The 24,619-nt window shown below is 37.1% G+C and overlaps 2 protein-coding genes across 2 annotated transcripts; both read left to right on the forward strand.

Moving 5' to 3' along the window:
* Positions 1-478: 478 nt before the first annotated feature.
* LOC140828570 (early light-induced protein 1, chloroplastic-like) lies at positions 479-1,462 on the forward strand. Its single transcript, XM_073191509.1, has 3 exons — positions 479-693; positions 817-909; positions 1,018-1,462. The coding sequence occupies exons 1-3, from the start codon at positions 550-552 to the stop codon at positions 1,360-1,362; spliced, it is 582 nt and encodes a 193-aa protein (XP_073047610.1). The 5' UTR covers positions 479-549; the 3' UTR covers positions 1,363-1,462.
* A 21,849-nt stretch (positions 1,463-23,311) lies between these two features.
* On the forward strand, positions 23,312-24,304 carry LOC140827891 (early light-induced protein 1, chloroplastic-like). Its single transcript, XM_073190830.1, has 3 exons — positions 23,312-23,526; positions 23,650-23,742; positions 23,851-24,304. The coding sequence occupies exons 1-3, from the start codon at positions 23,383-23,385 to the stop codon at positions 24,193-24,195; spliced, it is 582 nt and encodes a 193-aa protein (XP_073046931.1). The 5' UTR covers positions 23,312-23,382; the 3' UTR covers positions 24,196-24,304.
* Positions 24,305-24,619: the final 315 nt, after the last annotated feature.

Raw genomic sequence — 24,619 nt, forward strand, 5'->3', positions numbered from 1 at the left:
TGTCTAATGCACATACTATTTAGGTGCATGCTTGAATAACATGAGACCAATGATTTGTTTTTTTTGGACCTCTGTGAGGGCCGGGCCTCAGACAATAGTCTCTCTCGCCTCATAAGAGGTACGGCCCTGCTCATATCGACCTTTGGATCTCAACATCCTCATTTTAATCTTGACACCATTATTTCATTATGTTATTACAGAGAAAGGTGAATAACTACATAAAGCATGAATTTTGTGTGAAATAGTTATTAATTACTACATAATTTCATACACCGACCCAACTAGAATTTTATAGCCGTACACATCCTGAAAAGAAACCTGTGCGGTGCCTATGAGTCCATATTCATACGATGTTGTGCGAATAATAGCGGATTTACGTGGAACAAGAAATACCCACAATTTCTCTGGCCAAAAAGCTCCGATATTACATCTATAAATAAACCCACATTCCCAACACACTCCCACATTCAAACTAAATACGACTTTTGTTCCAATACAACTTATTTTGATAGAAAAATTCTGAGTTTTCTTTCACACAAAATACACAATATGGCAGCTGCAGCAACAGGGATGCAAATGATCTGTGGAGCTGGTTTTAATTCAAGAACCGTTGGTTTGAACCAGTTTGTACCTTTGAAGAGTGCGTCACTTTTTAAGAGGGATTTGAAGTTCAAAATTCGAAGCATGACTGAGGTATATATATAATGTGAAACTATTTTATGATGTACACTTTTTTAAGTAAATAATATACATTAATTAATACGAGGGTTATCTTCCTTCTTGATTAAAATACTATTGGAGTTCTTGATTTAACAGGATGGTGATGATGTTGCTGGGGAGAAAGAAAAAGCAGCAGTTCCAATTCCTCCTAAGTTGTTTTCAACACCTCCTCCACCGCCGCAACCTGAGGTTAATTCAAATCCAGACAATATTTCTTGTTGTTACAATTAATACGATACATAATACATTAAAAATTATTCATATATTCACATGTGAGCTCAATCTACGTGAATGCAGCAAAGCACCAAGATAACAAACATAATGGCCTTTGACGGGCCTGGCCCGGAGAGGATCAACGGGCGTCTAGCCATGATCGGATTCGTGTCAGCCATTGCAGTAGAATTAACCAGAGGACAGGATATCTTTTCCCAAATACAAAACGGAGGGATCCCGTGGTTTCTCGGGACAACTGTTTTGCTATCCGTGGCATCACTTGTGCCGTTGTTTAAAGGTGTGAGCGCGGATTCGAAATCGCGGGGATTGATGACATCTGATGCAGAGCTTTGGAATGGAAGGCTTGCAATGGTAGGATTGATAGCTTTGGCTTACACGGAGTATGTCAAGGGTGGGACTCTTGTATGAATGTTTTGCGTATGATGGTGTTAATATCATGTGGTGTGTAGAATGTAAACAATTATGTATATTTGAATAATATAAGTGAAGATGTTTGATTAAATAATTTACGGTTCTTTTTTTTTTTTTCTTTTTTAATTTTTGAGCAGTAACAACAAAATTTTTAATTATTTACTTAGAAATTTGTTTTAGAATTTCCCATTCTCGTTAACTCTAGATTGCTTAAAAATCGTCCATTAATCGTACATATACTTTCCGGACAATTATATTTTTGATCTTATAACTTGCATATTTTCATTTTCATTATTTTTTCGATTATTTTTCATTTCAAGTCAACTAATTATTTGCACGATTTTTATTATTATTATTTTAATTCATCTCACCAAGATGCTAATATTGGTCGAAAAAATGATAAAGTAAATGACACTAGAAAATAATGATGTTATGCTGGAAGACGGTAACTTGATACAGAACATTGTTGACATGTGGGATGCTTAGTCGTTACTTTGGTGGAAAAAAACTAAAAATGAAAAATTGATAGACAAAAAGACTCGAAACGAAAATATATATGTCAATTTATTAAAATATAATTTCTCTTGTACATTCAGAAAAACTTTTGTTTTAGAATTCCCCATTCTGGTTAAATTTTACATTGCTTAAAAATCGTCAAATAATCATACATATATTTTTCGAACAATTATATTTTTCATCTTATAACTTGCATATTTTCATTTTCATTATTTTTTCAATTATTTTTCATTTTAAGTCAACTAATTATTTGCACGATTTTTATTATTATTATTTTAATTCATCTCACCAAGATGCTAACATTGGTCGAAAAAATGATAAAGTAAATGACACTAGAAGATAATGATGTTATGCTGGAAGATGGTAATTTGATACAGAACATTGTTGACATGTGGGATGCCTAGTTGTTACTTTGGTGGAAAAAAACTAAAAATGAAAAATTGATAGACAAAAAGACTCGAAACGAAAATATATATGTCAGTTTATTAAAATATAATTTCTCTTGTACATTCACAAAAACTTTCTTCAATGTTAATGATATTACATGTCTGGAAAAAAACTAAAAGAGAAAAATATTAACATAGATTTAAAAAGAGCAATTTTTTTAAAAAAATATTTACTCATATATTATTTTAGTGATTTCCGATCTGGTTAATCACCGCTTAATACATTTGACTTTTCAGTCATTCTTTCAAAATTATAAACCTGATTCTTATTTACCTTTTTATCTACCAAAAGATGTTTATATAATATTTTTATTTTACTAAAAAAATCCAAAATAAAGAAACTTAATTTTTTTAATCGAGCAAAAGATGGAAATCACATGTTTTTAATTATTATTATTGTTGTTTTTTTAAATATTATTATTATAATTATTTGGCAAGGATTTGGCTGCCACATTAAACCTCACTCATTCACCTATAGATAGGCCATCACTCCTAGCCATTCCTCACAACAAAATTTTGAAAATTCTTGCTGTAATTTTCGAAATTTCCAATAGCTTTCCCTAGCCGAAATATTGCTTAAAAATCGTCCAAAGTTAGGCAAGAAAGTTGTCACGCCCCGAGACCGGGGTTAGTCGACATCGGCGTTATCTCGCAATCACATAATTGCAAAACAACTAGCCTCGTAGTACAGCATATACCAAACCAGTTTATTATCATAAATTTTCCAAAAGTTCAACGTCTTTACAACTCAGAAAGAAATAGGAACATGCGGAAGCATATAAGTGAAGATGTTTGATTAAATAATTTACGGTTCCTTTTTTTAAAACTTTTGAACAGTAACTACTAAATTTTTAATTATTTACTTAGAAATTTTGTTTCAGAATCAATTTTAGATTCCTTAAAAATCGTCAATTAATCGTACATATACTTTTCGGACAATTATATTTTTGATCTTATAACTTGTATATTTTCATTTTTTTTATTATTTATTCGGTTATTTTTCATTTTAAGTCAACTAATTATTTGTACGATGATGATGATTATTATTATTATTATTATTTTAGTTTGTTTTCACCGAGTTGCTAACATTGGTCGGAAAAATGATGAAGTAAATGACACTAGAAAATAATGATGTTATGCTGAAAGACGGTAACTTGATACAGAACATTGTTGACATGTGGGATGCCTAGTCGTTACTTTGGTGGAAAAAAACTAAAAATGAAAAATTGATAGACAAAAAAACTCGAAACGAAAATATATATGTCAATTTATTAAAATATAATTTCTCTTGTACATTCAGAAAAACTTTTGTTTTAGAATTCCCCATTCTGGTTAAATTTTACATTGCTTAAAAATCGTCAAATAATCATACATATATTTTTCGAACAATTATATTTTTCATCTTATAACTTGCATATTTTCATTTTCATTATTTTTTCAATTATTTTTCATTTTAAGTCAACTAATTATTTGCACGATTTTTATTATTATTATTTTAATTCATCTCACCAAGATGCTAACATTGGTCGAAAAAATGATAAAGTAAATGGAACTAGAAAATAATGATGTTATGCTGGAAGATGGTAATTTGATACAGAACATTGTTGACATGTGGGATGCCTAGTTGTTACTTTGGTGGAAAAAAACTAAAAATGATAAATTGATAGACAAAAAGACTCGAAACGAAAATATATATGCCAGTTTATTAAAATATAATTTCTCTTGTACATTCAGAAAAACTTTCTTCAATGTTAATGATATTACATGTCTGGAAAATAACTAAAAGAGAAAAATATTAACATAGATTTAAAAAGAGCAATTTCTTTTAAAAAATATTTACTCATATATTATTTTAGTTATTTCCCATCTGGTTAATCACCGCTTAATACATTTGACTTTTCAGTCATTCTTTCAAAATTATAAACCTGATTCTTATTTACCTTTTTATCTACCAAAAGATGTTTATATAATATTTTTATTTTACTAAAAAAATCCAAAAATAAAGAAACTTAATTTTTTTAATCGAGCAAAAGATGGAAATCACATGTTTTTAATTATTATTATTGTTGTTTTTTTTAAATATTATTATTATAATTATTTGGCAAGGATTTGGCTGCCACATTAAACCTCACTCATTCACCTATAGATAGGCCATCACTCCTAGCCATTCCTCACACCAAAATTTTGAAAAATTCTTGCTGTAATTTTCGAAATTTCCAATAGCTTTCCCTAGCCGAAATATTGCTTAAAAATCGTCCAAAGTTAGGCAAGAAAGTGAGCCGAAGTGTCACCCGACTAAGGAGCAAGAAGTGATCCAAGCCAAGCAATTGTGCTCCCGTTTTTAGCACTCAAAAACCAAGATAAGTGGGCTTGTTTTAAAGATTAAATTTCGTTTATGCGTATTTATTTCGTTTTCGAAAATGCGGCCTAGTACACGTCCTTCTTCTACTACGTTCTCATGTTTGTTGTCATATGATTTTGGGAACTGTGAGGATTCGACTGTATATGAATGAGAATCCTAATATGACATGTTTATGGCACTTACACCCAGGGATGGATCCAGGAATAGAAGTTGGGGGGGGGGGGGGGGCTTGAACTCAATATGATAAGTTATATATTATTAAAAAAAATTTACATTATATCATTCAACGAAGTTGTGCCCTACGAGATTTTAAAACATAAAATTCATCAATAATAGATTTTACATCAATATGTTTAGCTAAATCTCGTTCAATATAGAGTGTCATACAATCGGCAAGAAAGTCATCCTCCATTTTATTGCGAAGTGCCGTCTTGACATGCTTCATTGCTGAAAAAGCCCGCTCAGTAATGGCAGTAGACACAGGTAATGTCAAAACAAGATGAATTAATCTAGTCAACATAACATAAACACTTGACCGTCCACTCTCGGTCAATTGCTGACACAACTCAACAAGTGTAGAAACCTTTAAATTCTGCATCACATCAAGTTTATAATGTATCAATTCATACTCCAAAGCAACAATTTCTTGAGCTGTGAAATCTCCAGGATAAAACTTCTTCGCAAGCTTGCAAATATCATCACTGTTAAATGAGTCAAATGAATTTTTAGGATCTAAAGCTGTACTAAGAGAAAGAAGTCCCACCAATGACTCATTGAACCGAGTATTTATGTAAAAGCCCGAAAATATTTGCTTGAAACTTTGCGGAAAATTAAAATTTTCTTTTTAAAAGAACTTAAATGACCTCATTCATAAAATCAACTGATATATCCAGTTCAAAGTTTAAAATAATAGCAGCGGAAGAAAATAAAGTTTTGCCAACAATAACAATTTGAAAATTATCCAATGACTGATAAAATTTTTTTGCGGAATAAAATAACAACTGCTGCACTGAGGTCCTCGGGTGCCACTACTGCCGACCCAAGCTGACTCACTGGTCCCCGCCCTCGGCCCTGGCCTCATCAGTACCTACAACAATCAAGTCTAGTGAGCCTAAAGACTCAGCATGCATATATCGCAGGTAACGAGTAAAAACTGAAGTAAAATGTGCATGGGATAAAATATCATGTCATGAGACATGCTGAAAATAATCTGTACTGAGCAATTATAATACGTGCATAACTGAACTGAAAATCACAGTAAAAATATTTGCTCCTTGGAGCCCTGTACTGAAATAACTGGTAAAAATGTTCGGTTGAGATTATGTTTTACGCCTGTGGCCACTGCACTAAGCTGAACTGATCGGTAACTGGCTACCGGGGAGTCTGAAACTGAACTGAGCTGGCCGGTCACTGGCGACCAGGTGGTACCAAACTGAACTGAGCGGTCACTGGCGACCGTATAAAATAATACTCCCACATAGTGAATGAACCACAAGCCATATCGCATAAATCTAAAAAATAATCATTTTCTATTTAATGCACGTAAAACAATTAACTGGCATAATGAAAATTCTTGTATATGTTACCAACTGGATTGGATCGTCCCCAGGCTCGCTGCAACCTAAATATGCCATGAAAATATGCAATGGATTTTCTTGGGCAAACTTATGCAATTAAATTTTTGAAAATGCGACAGAAACGTCTAACGACCTCGTACTTTAATCATGACTTTGAACCAACCCTAACCAACACTGAACCAACGTTACGTCATGATTAAAATACACTTAAAATTATGAATTTATGCTCCTAAAATTATGAGGGTCGAAACCTAGGTGAAATGGAGGCCAAAACAAGAAACGCTCTTTCGAGAGTCAATTTGGCACATCGCACAGTAAATTCTCGTACGACCTCAAAAATGATCCGAATCATAAACGGTCTAAAACGTGACCTTCCTAACTCAATGAGGCATTGTCCAGTCCAAGGCCATAGGCTAAAAGCCAACCAAGAACTCGAACGAGCCTTCGCACCGTCACAGCAACTTGCTGTGAATTTCCAGCAGCTGCGCAATTACAAGACTTGCGTTGGTTTTGAGACTATCGGCCATTAGGGGCGTGAACCACCGACCAGAGACTCTTACCAACATTCCATGGAATGATTTGAACCATGGCTAAGGGCACAAGACCAGCCACAATTCGCACCACACCAGAAACGAGACTACACACCTAGCCGAGAAGGAAATTCTGCGCGCGTAGGGAGTTTGGCTTCGCTTGTTGTCTCCTGTCGTTCCAATGGCCATTTCATTGACCATGGCACGATCTAGACATCTAGGGCAAGGGTGTAAACCGTGGCTAAGGGCCCTAGGCCAACCAAGATTCACACCACGCCTCAACAAAACGAACACACTTGCTGTCAAAAACTGAAGGCCGAGAGGGGAGGGGCTGTTCTTGCATTTTATTTTAAAACCGATGCACCACCGACCAAGCCACCAAAAGGGCGACTTAGTCACGTCTTAGACATGCTAGGGGAGTGATCTAACCATGGCTATATGCCTTGTGGCAGCCCAGATCAGATCCACCCCCATTACAGCCCACAACAGAATTTTCGAAACTCAAATGACAAGAAAGAAAGCTGCTGTCATTTTCGATTTCTATCATGCATGGGGCTTGTTTGAATGGACCATCATGGTCTTGAAACACCCTAGTATGTGTCTAGAAGTAGCCTAGTGAGCCTGGAGTCGAGCCATCCATCTGAAACATCAAAACAAGAGCAAACCCGTGAAGCATGTAATGAAGGGCCGAAAAATCTGCATGTTGCATTTTTCTGAAAATCCTTGATGTATTTCGGTTTTTGCATATAAAGATGATCATGTGATGTTAAAAAATAATGATAATATGACTTGATTGAGGTTTAGAAAAAGTATATACATGCCTGGTTTGTTTCGAACGAAAAACGAATAAAACAACGACGACGCGACGCGGAGGAGTGGAACGTTTCTCTTGTTTCTTTCTACTCGATTTCTCTCCCTTTTTTTTCTCTACTTCCTCACGGTTTTTCCCTCTCTGAAAATGCTCTCACTTCTCTCAAATTTCGGTGGCTGAGATGGGGAGGAAGGCTAGGGAATATATGGGAAGATTGCAAGAAAGAGGGAGGAGAATAATCTTTCTATCCTAGTTTATTTGCTAGATAGGAAACAAGAATGATATCAAAGATTTTGAGGGGATATTGGGGTGCATAGGGTCGATCATGGTGTCTAGGTACAAGGGAGGAATGGTGCTAAATTAATTATTTGATAGGGATTTAAAAGTTAGGAGAATATTTACCTAGAAACTTTTAAGGGAAGGATAATTAAGAAATGGATTGCCAACTAATAAAATCTTTCAAATAAAAAGGGGGCCGATTTTCTCTTTGATAGCTAGACTAGGATAATGCTTATTAGTTAATTAAATGGTGCTCCCAAAAATCAAAAGATTATCCTACTAATTAAATACAAAGAAAGGGGTTAAATGTGGAGAGTTGGCAAATGAATTATCTAGTTAATGAGGGTGGACGAAAATTTCAATAAAATAGGAGAGAAAATATTATCTAGTTGATGAATTTCTAAACCTTTAAAGCCTTACTTATTCTTTAAATAATTTAGTGAACTAACCCCTTAATTTAGGAACTTAAATAAATTATTATTCTACTCAGCTCAAATAACTTAAATAATTCCTTAAACTTCTTTTTAACTTAAATTAACTTACTTGCTAGCTCAATAAAATCCTGGATACATTTTCTGAAATCTTAAATTTATCTCTAAACTCCAACTTCGGTCTGTCCTCACTGAAATAACCGAAATGCTAAAAAATCAAACTACTGAACTGAAATAATAAACTAACTAACTTCAAAGAAATGCATTTAAAATAATCATGCAATGAAGTCAATTAAATTTTTAAAATTCTAGAATTATGCATGGCTTATACGTAGACTGATTTACGGGTTCTACAATCCTTCCCCCCTTAAAAGGAATTTCGTCCTCGAAATTAGAACTCACCGAATAACTCGGGGTAACGCTCTCTCATCTCTGACTCAGACTCCCACGTAGCTTCCTCCTCTGAATGGTTGAGCCATCTGACTTTGACTCGCTTAACCAGCTTGTTCCGAAGCTCCTTCTCCTGTCTGTCTAGGATCTGCACGGGTCTCTCCTCATCAGATAAGTTCGGAGTAAGCTGCAACGGCTCGAAATTTAGCACATGCGAAGGATTTGCCATATACTTCCTCAGCATCGAGACGTGAAAGACATTGTGTACTCCGGCCAGATTCGGCGGAAGAGCTACACGATAAGCTAGCGTCCCAACTCTGTCGAGGATCTCAAACGGTCCAATGAATCTCGGACTGAGCTTCCCTTTCTTGCCAAATATCATGACACTCTTCATAGGTGCCACTTTCACAAAGACATGGTCTCCCACTACAAACTCTAAATCTCTCCTCCGCTGATCTGCATAGCTTTTCTGTCGACTTTGAGCAGTCCTCATCCGATCACGGATCTTGACTACTACATCTGCAGCCTGCTGAATAATTTCTGGACCCAACTCTGCTCTCTCTCCTACTTCATCCCAATGAACAGGAGATCTACACTTACGGCCATACAAAGCTTCATACGGTGCCATACCAATAGAAGACTGGAAGCTGTTGTTATAGGTGAACTCAACCAATGGTAAGTTCGACTCCCAACTCCCAGAGAAATCAATGACGCAAGCACGAAGAAGATCCTCCAAAATCTGAATAACTCGCTCCGACTGCCCATCTGTCTGCGGATGGAAAGCTGTGCTAAACAGTAACTTAGTACCCAAAGTCGAATGCAAACTCTTCCAAAATGAGGAAGTGAATCTAGGATCTCTGTCAGATACGATCAAAACTGGAATACCATGAAGTCGTACTATCTCCCGGTTATACAACTCTGCATACTGAACCATGGTGAAAGTCGTCTTAATAGGCAAGAAGTGCGCTGATTTGGTAAGACGATCTACAATCACCCAGATGGCATTCGATCCTCTGGCTGACTTCGGCAAACCGGTCACAAAATCCATGGTAATGTTCTCCCACTTCCACTCGGGGATAGGAAGAGGCTTGAGCAAACCTGCCGGTCTCTGATGCTCGGCCTTCACTAACTGGCAAGTCAGGCACTCGGATACAAATCGCCTGATGTCCTTCTTCATCCCTGGCCACCAATACAATAGCTGCAGATCTTTGTACATCTTCGTACTCCCAGGGTGAATAGAGTACGGGGACATGTGGGCCTCTGATAAGATGTCTGATAGGATATAATCACTGCTAGGAACCCACATCCTGTCTCGGTATCTCACAATACCGTCGGTGACTGTATACAAGACACTGCCCTTGGCTTCACCTCTCTTCTTCCACTGTGCCAATTGCTCATCTGCTGACTGACCACTGCGAATACGGTCAAGAAGAGATGACTGAATCGTCAAAGTAGATAGACGAGGAACTCTACCTTGAGGATAAGTCTCGAGATCAAACCTCTGCATCTCAGTCTGAAGAGGTCCCTGAATCGTCAAGTGAGCCATCACTGCGACTTTTCTGCTCAGTGCATCTGCAACTACATTAGCCTTACCCGGGTGGTAGCTAATGTCACAGTCGTAATCTTTCACAAGCTCCAACCAACGCCTCTGACGCATGTTCAGCTCCTTCTGCGTAAAGAAATACTTGAGGCTCTTGTGGTCGGTAAAGATCTGGCACTTCTCCCCATACAAATAATGCCTCCAAATCTTCAATGCAAAAACTACAGCGGCCAACTCTAGATCATGGGTGGGGTAGTTCTTCTCGTGGATTTTCAGCTGTCGAGAGGCATATGCTATCACTCTCCCATGCTGCATCAATACTGCGCCAAGACCGAGCTTCGACTCATCGGTATAAAGGACAAACTCGCCGGGTCCTGAAGGTGTGGCCAAAACTGGTCCTGAAATAAGAGTTTGCTTCAAAGTATCGAAGCTCTTCTGGCACTCATCGCTCCACACAAACTTCACATTCTTCTTTGTCAATGATGTGAGTGGAACGGCAATGGAGGAGAATCCCTGGATGAACTTCCTGTAATATCTTGCTAGCCCCAGAAAACTGCGGGTCTCAGATGCATTCTGTGGCACAACCCAATCTCTGACTGCAGCGACTTTCGCTGGGTCTACCTCAATGCCACTGCTAGAAACAATGTGGCCTAAGAACGCCACCTTTTCTAACCAGAATTCGCACTTACTGAACTTTGCGAATAATTTGTGCTTCTGCAAGGTCTGCAACACTGTGGTCAGATGTCTACTGTGCTCCTCCCGACTCTTGGAGTAGACGAGAATGTCATCTATGAACACTATCACAAACTGGTCGAGGTACGGCTGAAATACGCGATTCATGAGATCCATGAAGATCGCGGGCGCATTCGTCAGACCGAACGGCATCACAAGGAACTCGTAGTGACCATAACGAGTCCTGAAAGTAGTTTTCGAGACATCAACATCTCTCACCCTCAACTGGTGATAACCGGAGCGCAGATCTATCTTAGAGAAAATCGAAGCGCCCTGCAACTGGTCAAACAGATCCTCAATCCTCGGCAGTGGGTATTTGTTCTTAACTGTAACCCTGTTCAACTCCCGGTAGTCAATGCAAAGCCTCATCGAGCCATCCTTCTTCTTAACAACAAGACTGGCGCGCCCCATGGTGAAAAGCTCGGGCAAATGAATTCCTTGTCCAGAAGTTCCTGAATCTGCTTCTTAAGCTCTGCCATCTCTGTCGGTGCTAGTCGGTACGGCTCTTTGGATATCGGAGCCGTACCTGGCATAAGCTCAATGGAAAACTCCACCTCTCTCTCAGGTGGCATACCAGAGACGTCTTCGGGAAAAACGTCTAAGAAATCTCTGACAATCGAAACATCTGAGGCTGACTGGCTGGGTTCCTCGGGGACAGATAAAAAGGTCGCTAGAAATGCCCGACACTCTCTATGCATGAGCTTCCTAGCCTGAACATATGGAATAATGCGCGGTAAAGGAAAGTACCTGTCTGGCTCAAATAAGAATTGCTCCATCCCAGGCGGTCGGACAAGAACAGATCTCCGCTGAAAGTCTATCAACACTCTGTTCCTCAATAGCCAGTCCATCCCTAGGATGATGTCGAATTCTGGCATCGGTAGCACGATCAGATCCGCATAAACAAGATTACCGTGCAGCTCCATATCTATATCTCGGATAACATTGGTGGCTGCCATCTCCTTGCCTGACGGCAACACTACTGAAAAGGCTATGTCTAGCCCAATGGTCTTGATCTTGAGAAAGTTTGCAAAGACCTCCGAAATAAACGAGTGAGTGGCCCCTGAATCTATTAAGGCCTTGGTGGCGGAACCGGATATAAAAATTCTCCTTGAAAGATCGGAACTCTAAGTTGAATCCCACTACAAGGACTAAACTTATAGACATGCAAAGGTCAAGGTTCTTCTAGTTTAATTCCCCCGAAATAAATCTGAGTAGAGCATGTAATCCTATAACAGTTCTAGGTTCAAAATTCTAAATCCCGATTCCCAAAAAACTGAAATTCGAATAATAACTAAATGCTTAAAGGTACCTGTCAACAACATAGTCTCCGGGTTTGTTTCCGCTGCATGGAGAGCAAAAACTCTGCCTTGAGTAGGCAAATGTCTCTGAGGGCACTGCAGCAACACGTGGTCTGGACTGCCACACTTAAAACACTTTCTTGAGCCAGCCATACACGCTCAAGGATGGCGGCGTGAGCACCTGGGACAGACTGGGTGCTCAAAAGTCCTCGGGGCTGGGTGCCCCTGCTGCTGCTGCGGCTGCTGGCCTCTGATTATAGGCGGCCCATGAAATGGCCTCTTATTCTGCTGCTGATGCTGATGAGGAGGAGGGCGGTGTGGTACTTGGACGGGGCGCTTGCCCTGGCGATCCCTCTCGATGTCCCACAGATCCTGCTATGCGGCTAGGGCCTTGGAGACGGCAATCTCATATGTAGCAGGGTCAGACACCCTAACATCCCGGCGCAAGATCGGCCGTAAACCCACCAGGAAGTGCATCAATTTGGCTCTGGCATCATTCGCTATCAGGGGCACAAAGTGATAGCCCCTCTCGAACTTACGGATGAACTCCGTAACCGTCATATCACCCTGTCGCAGGCTCATGAACTCGGTGGTCAGCCTGGTGCGAACCTCCTCAGCAAAATACTTGGAGTAGAAAACCTCCGTAAAGCGGGTCCATGACAGTGTAGCCAAGGTCAGGGCTACCGACGCTCCTTCCCACCATAAGTGGGCGTCTCCAGTGAATAGATAGGTGGTGCATCTGACTCTGTCGGCATCTCCTAGCTCCATAAACTCGAAGATGACCTCGAGGGATTTGATCCATCCCTCAGCAATCATGGGGTCAGACGTCCCAGAAAAATCCTTTGGACGCATTTTCATAAACCTCTCGTAAACAGCCTCGGGCCCTGTCGGCCTGGCTGCGGCTGCGGCTACGGCTGCGGCATTGTTCCCCGCAAACCGTGCGAAGAACTGCGTCATCCCAGCTAGCATCTGGGCATTCATGTCCGGTGGAGGTGGAGGTGGAGGAGGAAGAGGAGGTGTCTGCCTCTCTTGTCTCTGATCGTCTTTGTCCTCGCGACGGTGCTCGCCACCACCTCTCGGGCATCCTACTTGGCGTCTAGGGGGCATACTGTTCCAACATAACCCATACGTAACAAACATGCATAATTCCATAATTAATTTGAAATGAACACTGAAATACTGAAATCTGGTCGAAATTATTTCATGGAAGCATGCTGGCAAAATAATTCATGCTTTAAATAAAATGCTGAAAAGTAACACTTACAGACCGAAGGCGTGACTTCGTGAGCTTCTCGTGGTCAGTAGTAGTGTAACCCTTTACAAGAACATAGGCTCTGATACCAACTGTAAAAGCCCGAAAATATTGCTTGAAACTTTGCGGAAAATTAAAATTTTCTTTTTAAAAGAACTTAAATGGCATCATTCATAAAATAAACTGATAAATCCAGTTCAAAGTTTAAAATAATAGCAGCGGAAGAAAATAAAGTTTTGCCAACAATAACAATTTGAAAATTATCCAATGACTGATAAAAATTGTTTGCGGAATAAAATAACAACTGCTGCACTGAGGTCCTCGGGTGCCACTACTGCCAACCCAAGCTGACTCACTGGTCCCCGCCCTCGGCCCTGGCCTCATCAGTACCTACAACAATCAAGTCTAGTGAGCCTAAAGACTCAGCATGCATATATCGCAGGTAACGAGTAAAAACTGAAGTAAAATGTGCATGGGATAAAATATCATGTCATGAGACATGCTGAAAATAATCTGTACTGAGCAATTATAATACGTGCCTAACTGAACTGAAAATCACAGTAAAAATATTTGCTCCTTGGAGCCCTGTACTGAAATAACTGGTAAAAATGTTCGGTTGAGATTATGTTTTACGCCTGTGGCCACTGCACTAAGCTGAACTGATCGGTAACTGGCTACCGGGGAGTCTGAAACTGAACTGAGCTGGCCGGTCACTGGCGACCAGGTGGTACCAAACTGAACTGAGCGGTCACTGGCGATCGTATAAAATAATACTCCCACATAGTGAATGAACCACAAGCCATATCGCATAAATCTAAAAAATAATCATTTTCTATTTAATGCACGTAAAATAATTAACTGGCATAATGAAAATTCTTGTATATGTTACCAACTGGATTGGATCGTCCCCAGGCTCGCTGCAACCTAAATATGCCATGAAAATATGCAATGGATTTTCTTGGGCAAACTTATGCAATTAAATTTTTGAAAATGCGACAGAAACGTCTAACGACCTCGTACTTTAATCATGACTTTGAACCAACCCGAACCAACACTGAACCAACGTGACGTCATGATTAAAATACACTTAAAATTATGAATTTATGCTCCTAAAATTATGAGGGTCGAAACCTAGGTGAAATGGAGGCCAAAACAAGAAACGCTCTTTCGAGAGTCAATTTGACACATCGCACCGTAAATTCTCGTACGACCTCAAAAATGATCCGAATCACGAACGGTCAAAAACGTGACCTTTCTAACTCGATGAGACACTGTCCAGTCCAAGGCCATAGGCTAAAAGCCAACCAAGAACTCGAACGAGCCTTCGCACCGTCACAACAACTTGCTGTGAATTTCCAGCAGCTGCGCAATTACAAGACTTGCGTTGGTTTCGAGACTATCGGCCATTAGGGGCGTGAACCACCGACCAGAGACTCTTACCAACATTCCATGGAATGATTTGAACCATGGCTAAGGGCACAAGACCAGCCACAATTCGCACCACACCAGAAACGAGACTACACACCTAGCCGAGAAGGAAATTCTGCGCGCGTAGGGAGTTTGGCTTCGCTTGTTGTCTCCTGTCGTTCCAATGGCCATTTCATTGACCATGGCACGATCTAGACATCTAGGGCAAGGGTGTAAACCGTGGCTAAGGGCCCTAGGCCAAACAAGATTCACACCACGCCTCAACAAAACGAACACACTTGCTGTCAAAAACTGAAGGCCGAGAGGGGAGGGGCTGTTCTTGCAGTTTATTTTAAAACCGATGCACCACCGACCAAGCCACCAAAAGGGCGACTTAGTCACGTCTTAGACATGCTAGGGGAGTGATCTAACCATGGCTATATGCCTTGTGGCAGCCCAGATCAGATCCACCCCCTTGGCAGCCCAGAACAGAATTTTCGAAACTCAAATGACAAGAAAGAAAGCTGCTGTCATTTTCGATTTCTATCATGCATGGGGCTTGTTTGAATGGACCATCATGGTCTTGAAACACCCTAGTATGTGTCTAGAAGTAGCCTAGTGAGCCTGGAGTCGAGCCATCCATCTGAAACATCAAAACAAGAGCAAACCCGTGAAGCATGTAATGAAGGGCCGAAAAATCTGCATGTTGCATTTTTCTGAAAATCCTTGATGTATTTCGGTTTTTGCATATAAAGATGATCATGTGATGTTAAAAAAATAATGATAATATGACTTGATTGAGGTTTAGAAAAAGTATATACATGCCTGGTTTGTTTCGAACGAAAAACGAATAAAACAACGACGACGCGACGCGGAGGAGTGGAATGTTTCTCTTGTTTCTTTCTACTCGATTTCTCACCCTTTTTTTTCTCTACTTCCTCACGGTTTTTCCCTCTCTGAAAATGCTCTCAATTCTCTCAAATTTCGGTGGCTGAGATGGGGAGGAAGGCTAGGGAATATATGGGAAGATTGCAAGAAAGAGGGAGGAGAATAATCTTTCTATCCTAGTTTATTTGCTAGATAGGAAACAAGAATGATATCAAAGATTTTGAGGGGATATTGGGGTGCATAGGGTCGATCATGGTGTCTAGGTACAAGGGAGGAATGGTGCTAAATTAATTATTTGATAGGGATTTAAAAGTTAGGAGAATATTTACCTAGAAACTTTTAAGGGAAGGATAATTAAGAAATAGATTGCCAACTAATAAAATCTTTCAAATAAAAAGGGGGCCGATTTTCTCTTTGATAGCTAGACTAAGATAATGCTTATTAGTTAATTAAATGGTGCTCCCAAAAATTAAAAGATTATCCTACTAATTAAATACAAAGAAAGGGGTTAAATGTGGAGAGTTGGCAAATGAATTATCTAGTCAATGAGGGTGGCAGAAAATTTCAATAAAATAGGAGAGAAAATATTATCTAGTTGATGAATTTCTAAACCTTTAAAGCCTTACTTATTCTTTAAATAATTTAGTGAACTAACCCCTTAATTTAGGAACTTAAATAAATTATTATTCTTGAAACAACCCGCTTAAATAAACATTTTAAAATATAAAATAACCTGACATCAGCGGAAGCATTTATCTTTAAAATAAAAATAATTATACTGTATATACATTACAAACATTATCTTACAATACATACCATACATAATCTCAAACATCTAATTCAAATACCAATATTACATATAATAAAATACATGATATTTTTAAAAACTTTAAATGTTCATCACACCACAATAAAATCATTAACATATTCAAATAAAACTTTTCCAATACAGTAGCTATATGACTTCTTCCCCTTGGACAATCTGCTTCAAATCTTTTTATTACCTGCATCACATGACATTAACTGAAATGAGATAAAACTCAGTAAGTAGAGAACTTTACATAACAAATACATATTTATATGGCTTGGCTTGAAACATTGCAATGGCAATAAACATTGAATAATACCATCTTCAATGAACAATAATGATAAAATCGATATAGATGGTATTTCATAACATGAATGAAAGGAAATGAAACAATAGCTCAATGATCTGTAATCTGTGAATGTTATCTCTGTTAATATATATAAATATATATCGGACTGTGAGAGATAACCTATGGATAGTATCTCTGTGATATATGAAAATATATACCAGACTGTGAGAGATACTCTTCATGTGATTGGCCAATGACATGCATGAATTACTATCATTCCTTGAATTATAGCATATGAAATTCATTGGGACAATTGAACAAACACTTGATAGGCACAATATCTTGCTAGCTTCTTTATCAATGAAATCAATGAAATTCTTGGATCAATGAATATATATCAACAAATATGACAATAACATGTCCATGAAAGAAGCTAGACATCAATAAAAATGGCTTGGATACATATATATCATGTGAGCACAAGAAATAGCCCCTACTTACAACCCAATCAACATTTGGTGGCAAAGACGACCTCAAAAGAATCCCTACAACAATAAACACCATAAAATCTATGAATTAACACCATATATACATAGATCTATAAAGTCAACGCAAACCTTCAACCCAACAATTCCTTGTAAAACCAAAGAATAACTAAGATCTTACCTTGTAGCTTGCACCTAGACTTAGGAGATGCTAAGATTTCCTCAAAAATCCTTGAACTTGGTTGAAGATTTGGAAGAGAAAATTTTGGGGAAGAAGATGAGAAAGAAACGTATGAGAGAGAAGAAGAAAGGAAGAAATGAAGATGGATCTCAACAAAATGCAATATAAATTCCTTCCCAACCTTAAAAGTGTGTTTTGAAAATGCACTTTCCGTATAAAAATCGAACGAAACGCACCCGCACTCGTATGGGCAGCGCTGGAGCAGCGCTGCTTCCGCACAGGCAGCGCACCCGCGCTGCACATGGCAGCGCGGGTGCGGCCTGCTGCCGCACAGGCAGCGCCCCTGCGCTGCCAATGCTGCCTGGCCGAGGTGCGCTGCCAATGGCAGCGCAGGTGCGGCGCTGCTGCACCCGAGCGCTACTCCTCCGACACGAACTCCTAAAAACGCCTTTACTTGACTTATTATCCAACCTTTTCTTATTCCACTCAATTCTTATGGATTATAACAACCAAACTCCTTCTAAAATCAAGCATAAAATCATCTCCCAAAACTTGACCATATCAATTTATGAATATCCCATAACCATAACACATGAAATCATTGATCATAGCAAAATAAAAACTTTGGATATTCCAATTCTACTCAGCTCAAATAACTTAAATAATTCCTTAAACTTCTTTTTAACTTAAATTAACTTACTTGCTAGCTAAATAAAATCCTGGATATATTTTCTGAAATCTTTAATTTATCTCTAAACTCCAACTTCGGTCCGGCCTCACAGAAATAACTGAAATGCTAAAAAATCAAACTACTGAACTGAAATAATAAAATAACTAACTTCAAAGAAATGCATTTAAAATAATCATGCAATGAAGTCAATTAAATTTTTAAAAGTCTAGAATTATGCATGGCTTATACGTAGACTGATTTACGGGTTCTACAATTTAACTCCATCAAAATGAAATCTATTGCTGCATTAAAAACATCAAAGTGGTAATGATGTTCTATTGATGTTCCATTTTGAAATAGTTCAAGTTATAATCTTAAACAAGAATAAAATAATTATTAAACAAATAAACAAGTAATAGTCAATCAACAACTCAACAACAAACAATCAAGAAACCACAAATCATGCACAGAGAAGCTATAAAAAACAAAATAAAAAATGTATATCCGATTCTTACCTGGATTGTTGCCTTGCCGATGAGCAATTCGATTTCTTCGGGAGTCCGCAATTCTATTCTGTCGCTAAAGGGCTTGGGACTTGGGAGAGAAAATGTGGGGCGGATAAGAGGATATGGGATGAATTTGGTCTCATCCTTGTAAATGGACGGGACATGATTGGACTAAGACATTGATGTACGACGGTTTTTGAAACAACCGTCGCTATTAGCAACGGTTTTTAAAAAAACAGTCGCTAATAGCGACTATTTGAATTAAAACCGTCGCCGATCCACATCGGCGACGGTTTTAGTAAAACCGTCGCAAATATTAGCGACGGTTGCTGAAAAACCGTTGCTAAAAAAAAAGTGGGCTGGGCTACAGCCTTGTACAACCCTAGATTAAATCCGTCTCTGCTTACAACGTGAGATTGTAATCGTTATATGACCTCGACCCTTAGAGGAATAAAAATTATAGACTAATATCAGTAAACCACATAGAGAAGAGGAATCTCAGTGCATGGTCAATGTTATGCATGAGTTATGAATTATGTATGAAATCAAGTGATTTTCGAAATTTATTCATGTTATTATATTGTGCTCGATTCGCCCTCCACTTGCTGAGTATTTCCCAAAATGCTCAGCCCCTTACAATCTTTTCTTAGATAAACCCGAGGAAGAAGACTCAGACTAGTTTTGGGGCTGGTGAACTTTCAAGTTTTTAGTTTAAGTTTATTAACTTTCAGTTGTAACGCTTCCACATTAGATTATATCTTTTTTTTTTGGGTTATTGAGTTGTAAAGACAATGTTATTTCTATTTGAAATTATGATATAAATTGGTTTTGGTTTGTATTGTGCTACGAGGCTGGTTGTTTTTTATTGTGTGATTGTTAAACAATGCTGGTGCCAACCCTGAATTTTGGGACATGGCATTTATGTGGTATCAGAGCTGTCAGGTTCATAATCTGGTTGGTAAAATGAAAAATTTTACAAAAAAAAAAATCGGTGGAATTTTTGGTAAAGGCCGATGCTACCCCCTCGAAACGGTCCAACGAAATTTATTGGATGGGCCAACATGAATCTACGCACATCACATATATATCTCACTATTAGATGGTCTAGTATAAATATATAAACACATAGTGGATGGGCTAGCTCAGGTCGAATATATTCGAATTCTGCTAAAATTGAATATATTCGAGTTGAGCTCAATTCGTAGTTCGAAATTTTTAATTTTTTGGTTCGCGTTCGAATTCAGATGAAATCTTTGAACCTATAAGCGAGCTATTCGAACTACTATTTGGACAGTAAGTTTCGAGAACGAAAGTTTGAAAGACACGGAATGTCTGAAAGACTTGAAATGTATATATATTTAATATATAATTATATTAGAAATATATTAAGACCTGCGAGCGGCTCGTGAACTATCGAACAAATATAAAACAACTAAGTAGATAAAAATATCATTTTCCCATCTAATCGATATATCCGAAAATTTTTTGACACTTTGGCGAAAAATAGACTCAAAATAAAAAAGCGTCACATAACATAACCTATTTCAAAATCCTCATATCGACCTTTGGATCTCAACATCCTCATTTTAATTTAGACACTATTATTTAATATTATGTTATTATAGAGAAAGACGAATAACTACATAAAGTGAATTTTGTGTGAAATACCGGCCCAACTTCAATCTTATAGCCGTACACATCCTGGAAAGAAACATGTGCGGTGCCTATGAGTCCATATTCATACGTTGATGTATGAATATGTGTGATGAAGTACATGAAAGAAATAGTTGAATCTGAAAATCCACAGTTGGAGAAGATGGTAAGTTTCTTCTTTATTATATGCTCTGGTTTATTATTGAGATAAACTGCTGCCATTGAGATATGTGCACATGAAATCTATATAATTATTAATTCTGGAATTTGTGCTATTGGAATTATTGGTTGAGATAATTTGTTTCCGTTGGGATATATATGCATATGGTAATATTTATTTTATGATAATTGATATGTTGTTTTTCCCTTTATTTTATTGTATATGATGTGCTTAGTTTTGCTGTTTATATGAATATGATTTGGTCTTTATTGTGACAGTGGTGTGTATGATTAATTAGTGTGATCGGGTCTATTGATTGGGGTTAAGGAATTGTTTCATATTGCTGAAACGTGAGCAAAAATAAGTTCACAAAATTTGTCATTTTAGATATTAACTCTTGATTTTTTACATTTAAATGCTTTACCTATTGCTTTCTCCTCTTTCACCTTTTGACTTCTCCTTGTAAGAATTTTCACATGTAAACGACACAGTCCTCTAAATATGGCATAACCATTTGTAGAACATTTAAATCTTCATTGTTGTAAAACTTTTTTCATTTGTACACTACTTAAATTTTGATTTTATTGTCCTTATATTTTACTCTGAATCTTATCAACTATAAATAGCTTAAATTCAAACCCGAAGATTTCTGCTAGGTACCCTCTAGATCGGAGAAGAAACAATAAATTCTTGTGGGTTTGTGGATATTGTCATTTTTTTGGATGAATGATCTTATTAATCTAATGCAACTTGTACTTTTTATAACATTTCAGTTTGCAAGATCAATCAAGAAACAATATTACAACCAATCTCAATATGATGAAGTTAGAAGTGAATGGATCAAATTCGTCTACTCTTATGTAGGTGCTTAAATGCATCGTGTGCGTTGGGATAAATATTTGGTTTGTCATTATGCATGTTAGGATATACTTGTGAATATAAACATTTGGTCACGTGGATATATTTTTGGGTTATACTTGTGAATTTGTGGATATATACTTGTGAATTGATAGATATACTTGTGGATTCGTGGATTTTCATCGTTTTTAGATGGATAATTTATGAATCAAATGAATGTATTTAAGTTATATATATGTGTGTGTATTTATATAGTGATATTATTGTATATTATTTAAATTATTTTGATAATGTGAAAAATATATATGTTTTTACTTCACTACTTTATTAAATTAGTGTGGTGGTGATCAAGAATTACTTCGTTAAATTAAAATTGTGTTGCAATAAAATATGATTATTTACTTCAACACTAAACTAAATGAAGAAGTAATAAAAAACAAAATAATTTGTCATATTAAAATTGTGTCGAAGTTAAAGAAAAAATTTAATTCATCACATCTCAATAATTGTGAAGTAATTGTTCTTTATTAATTACTTCACTATAATACAAAAACTAGAATATTTTAAATCAACTACTTTGTCAATAAATGTAAATTGTGAAGTAACAAATACCAAATATTTCAACAAATAACAATTATGGCGAAGTTATAGAATATATTTATTTCATCATAATTCCATAACAACGAAGTCGTTCGCATCAATTACTTCACCAACATACAAAGCCTTTGAAGTTATACAAAACATTTACTTCGTCAATCAATGTAAAATATGAAGTTGTATATAAGCTATTACTGTAATACTTTACGAAATCGATGAAGTAAAAGACGTTGTTTTACTTCGACATTAGTCTAATTCCGGACCGGTTTTCCCTCATTGAACCGACCAAAGACTTTGCTAATTTCTTGAATACGAATTCGGTTAGAATGCAAAGTAAACTGATACCCGATTACTTTACATTCGTCTACTTCTACTTCTACAATTATCTACCTACGATTTCATTGGATATGCGAAGTAAATTAAGGAAATTCTACACTAGTGATCAGACAAGGACATACACAATACTGAAATTTAATACAATACTATTTAATCCCTAAAGTTAAATTTGTAATTATCTTTCTTTAGGCCTCAAATCTTCTGCACCATTTCACGCACCACATTATTCTACATTCCTTTTTATTGATGATCATGGGCCACAAATCTTACAATCTTAGCAAGTCAATTGTTTCCTTAATCCTTATATGTAACAACGAATGTAGGATTTTTCATTAAATCAACACACAAAATAATTAGTTGATGCCACCAAAAAATAGCACCCATTTTTTATAAAACCAAATCGAACTGCTCAAAAAATATTTCCGTGTATCAAAGAAAAATGGTGAGATGAAATGAGTTTCACTTCGGATGCTTTGAAAACCATCAACACTAGTGAAACCTATAATTAATTGAGAAAATAATATATTTGCAAAAAGTTGACACTTTGCGAATAATAGACTCAAAATAAAAACGCCTCACATAACATAACCTATTTCAAAATCCTCACAACGACCTTTGGATCTTAACATCCTCATTTAAATTTTGACACCATTATTTTGTAATGTTATTACAGAGAAAGGTTACATAAAGTTTGAATTTTGTGTGAAATAGTTATTAATTACTACATAATTTCATACACCGACCCAACTAGAATTTTATAGCCGTACACATGCTGAAAAGAAACCTGTGCGGTGCCTATGAGTCCATATTCATACGATGTTGTGCGAATAATAGCGGATTTACGTGGAACAAGAAATACCCACAATTTCTCTGGCCAAAAAGCTCCGATATTACATCTATAAATAAACCCACATTCCCAACACACTCCCACATTCAAACTAAATACGACTTTTGTTCCAATACAACTTATTTTGATAGAAAAATTCTGAGTTTTCTTTCACACAAAATACACAATATGGCAGCTGCAGCAACAGGGATGCAAATGATCTGTGGAGCTGGTTTTAATTCAAGAACCGTTGGTTTGAACCAGTTTGTACCTTTGAAGAGTGCGTCACTTTTTAAGAGGGATTTGAAGTTCAAAATTCGAAGCATGACTGAGGTATATATATAATGTGAAACTATTTTATGATGTACACTTTTTTAAGTAAATAATATACATTAATTAATACGAGGGTTATCTTCCTTCTTGATTAAAATACTATTGGAGTTCTTGATTTAACAGGATGGTGATGATGTTGCTGGGGAGAAAGAAAAAGCAGCAGTTCCAATTCCTCCTAAGTTGTTTTCAACACCTCCTCCACCGCCGCAACCTGAGGTTAATTCAAATCCAGACAATATTTCTTGTTGTTACAATTAATACGATACATAATACATTAAAAATTATTCATATATTCACATGTGAGCTCAATCTACGTGAATGCAGCAAAGCACCAAGATAACAAACATAATGGCCTTTGACGGGCCTGGCCCGGAGAGGATCAACGGGCGTCTAGCCATGATCGGATTCGTGTCAGCCATTGCAGTAGAATTAACCAGAGGACAGGATATCTTTTCCCAAATACAAAACGGAGGGATCCCGTGGTTTCTCGGGACAACTGTTTTGCTATCCGTGGCATCACTTGTGCCGTTGTTTAAAGGTGTGAGCGCGGATTCGAAATCGCGGGGATTGATGACATCTGATGCAGAGCTTTGGAATGGAAGGCTTGCAATGGTAGGATTGATAGCTTTGGCTTACACGGAGTATGTCAAGGGTGGGACTCTTGTATGAATGTTTTGCGTATGATGGTGTTAATATCATGTGGTGTGTAGAATGTAAACAATTATGTATATTTGAATAATATAAGTGAAGATGTTTGATTAAATAATTTACGGTTCCTTTTTTTAAAACTTTTGAACAGTAACTACTAAATTTTTAATTATTTACTTAGAAATTTTGTTTCAGAATCAATTTTAGATTCCTTAAAAATCGTCAATTAATCGTACATATACTTTTCGGACAATTATATTTTTGATCTTATAACTTGTATATTTTCATTTTTTTTATTATTTATTCGGTTATTTTTCATTTTAAGTCAACTAATTATTTGTACGATGATGATGATTATTATTATTATTATTATTTTAGTTTGTTTTCACCGAGTTGCTAACATTGGTCGGAAAAATGATGAAGTAAATGACACTAGAAAATAATG

The sequence above is a fragment of the Primulina eburnea genome, chromosome 3 (genome assembly GCF_022965805.1).
Source record: "Primulina eburnea isolate SZY01 chromosome 3, ASM2296580v1, whole genome shotgun sequence".
Lineage (NCBI taxonomy): Eukaryota > Viridiplantae > Streptophyta > Magnoliopsida > Lamiales > Gesneriaceae > Primulina > Primulina eburnea.

Excerpts from the sequence above, each read along its gene's own strand:
- LOC140828570 (XM_073191509.1), top strand. The coding sequence starts at position 550 with ATGGCAGCTGCAGCAACAGGGATGCAAATGATCTGTGGAGCTGGTTTT. Across the intron at positions 694-816 it reads AAATTCGAAGCATGACTGAG|GATGGTGATGATGTTGCTGG; the intron begins GTATATATATAA and ends TTGATTTAACAG. Across the intron at positions 910-1,017 it reads CTCCACCGCCGCAACCTGAG|CAAAGCACCAAGATAACAAA; the intron begins GTTAATTCAAAT and ends ACGTGAATGCAG.
- LOC140827891 (XM_073190830.1), top strand. The coding sequence starts at position 23,383 with ATGGCAGCTGCAGCAACAGGGATGCAAATGATCTGTGGAGCTGGTTTT. Across the intron at positions 23,527-23,649 it reads AAATTCGAAGCATGACTGAG|GATGGTGATGATGTTGCTGG; the intron begins GTATATATATAA and ends TTGATTTAACAG. Across the intron at positions 23,743-23,850 it reads CTCCACCGCCGCAACCTGAG|CAAAGCACCAAGATAACAAA; the intron begins GTTAATTCAAAT and ends ACGTGAATGCAG.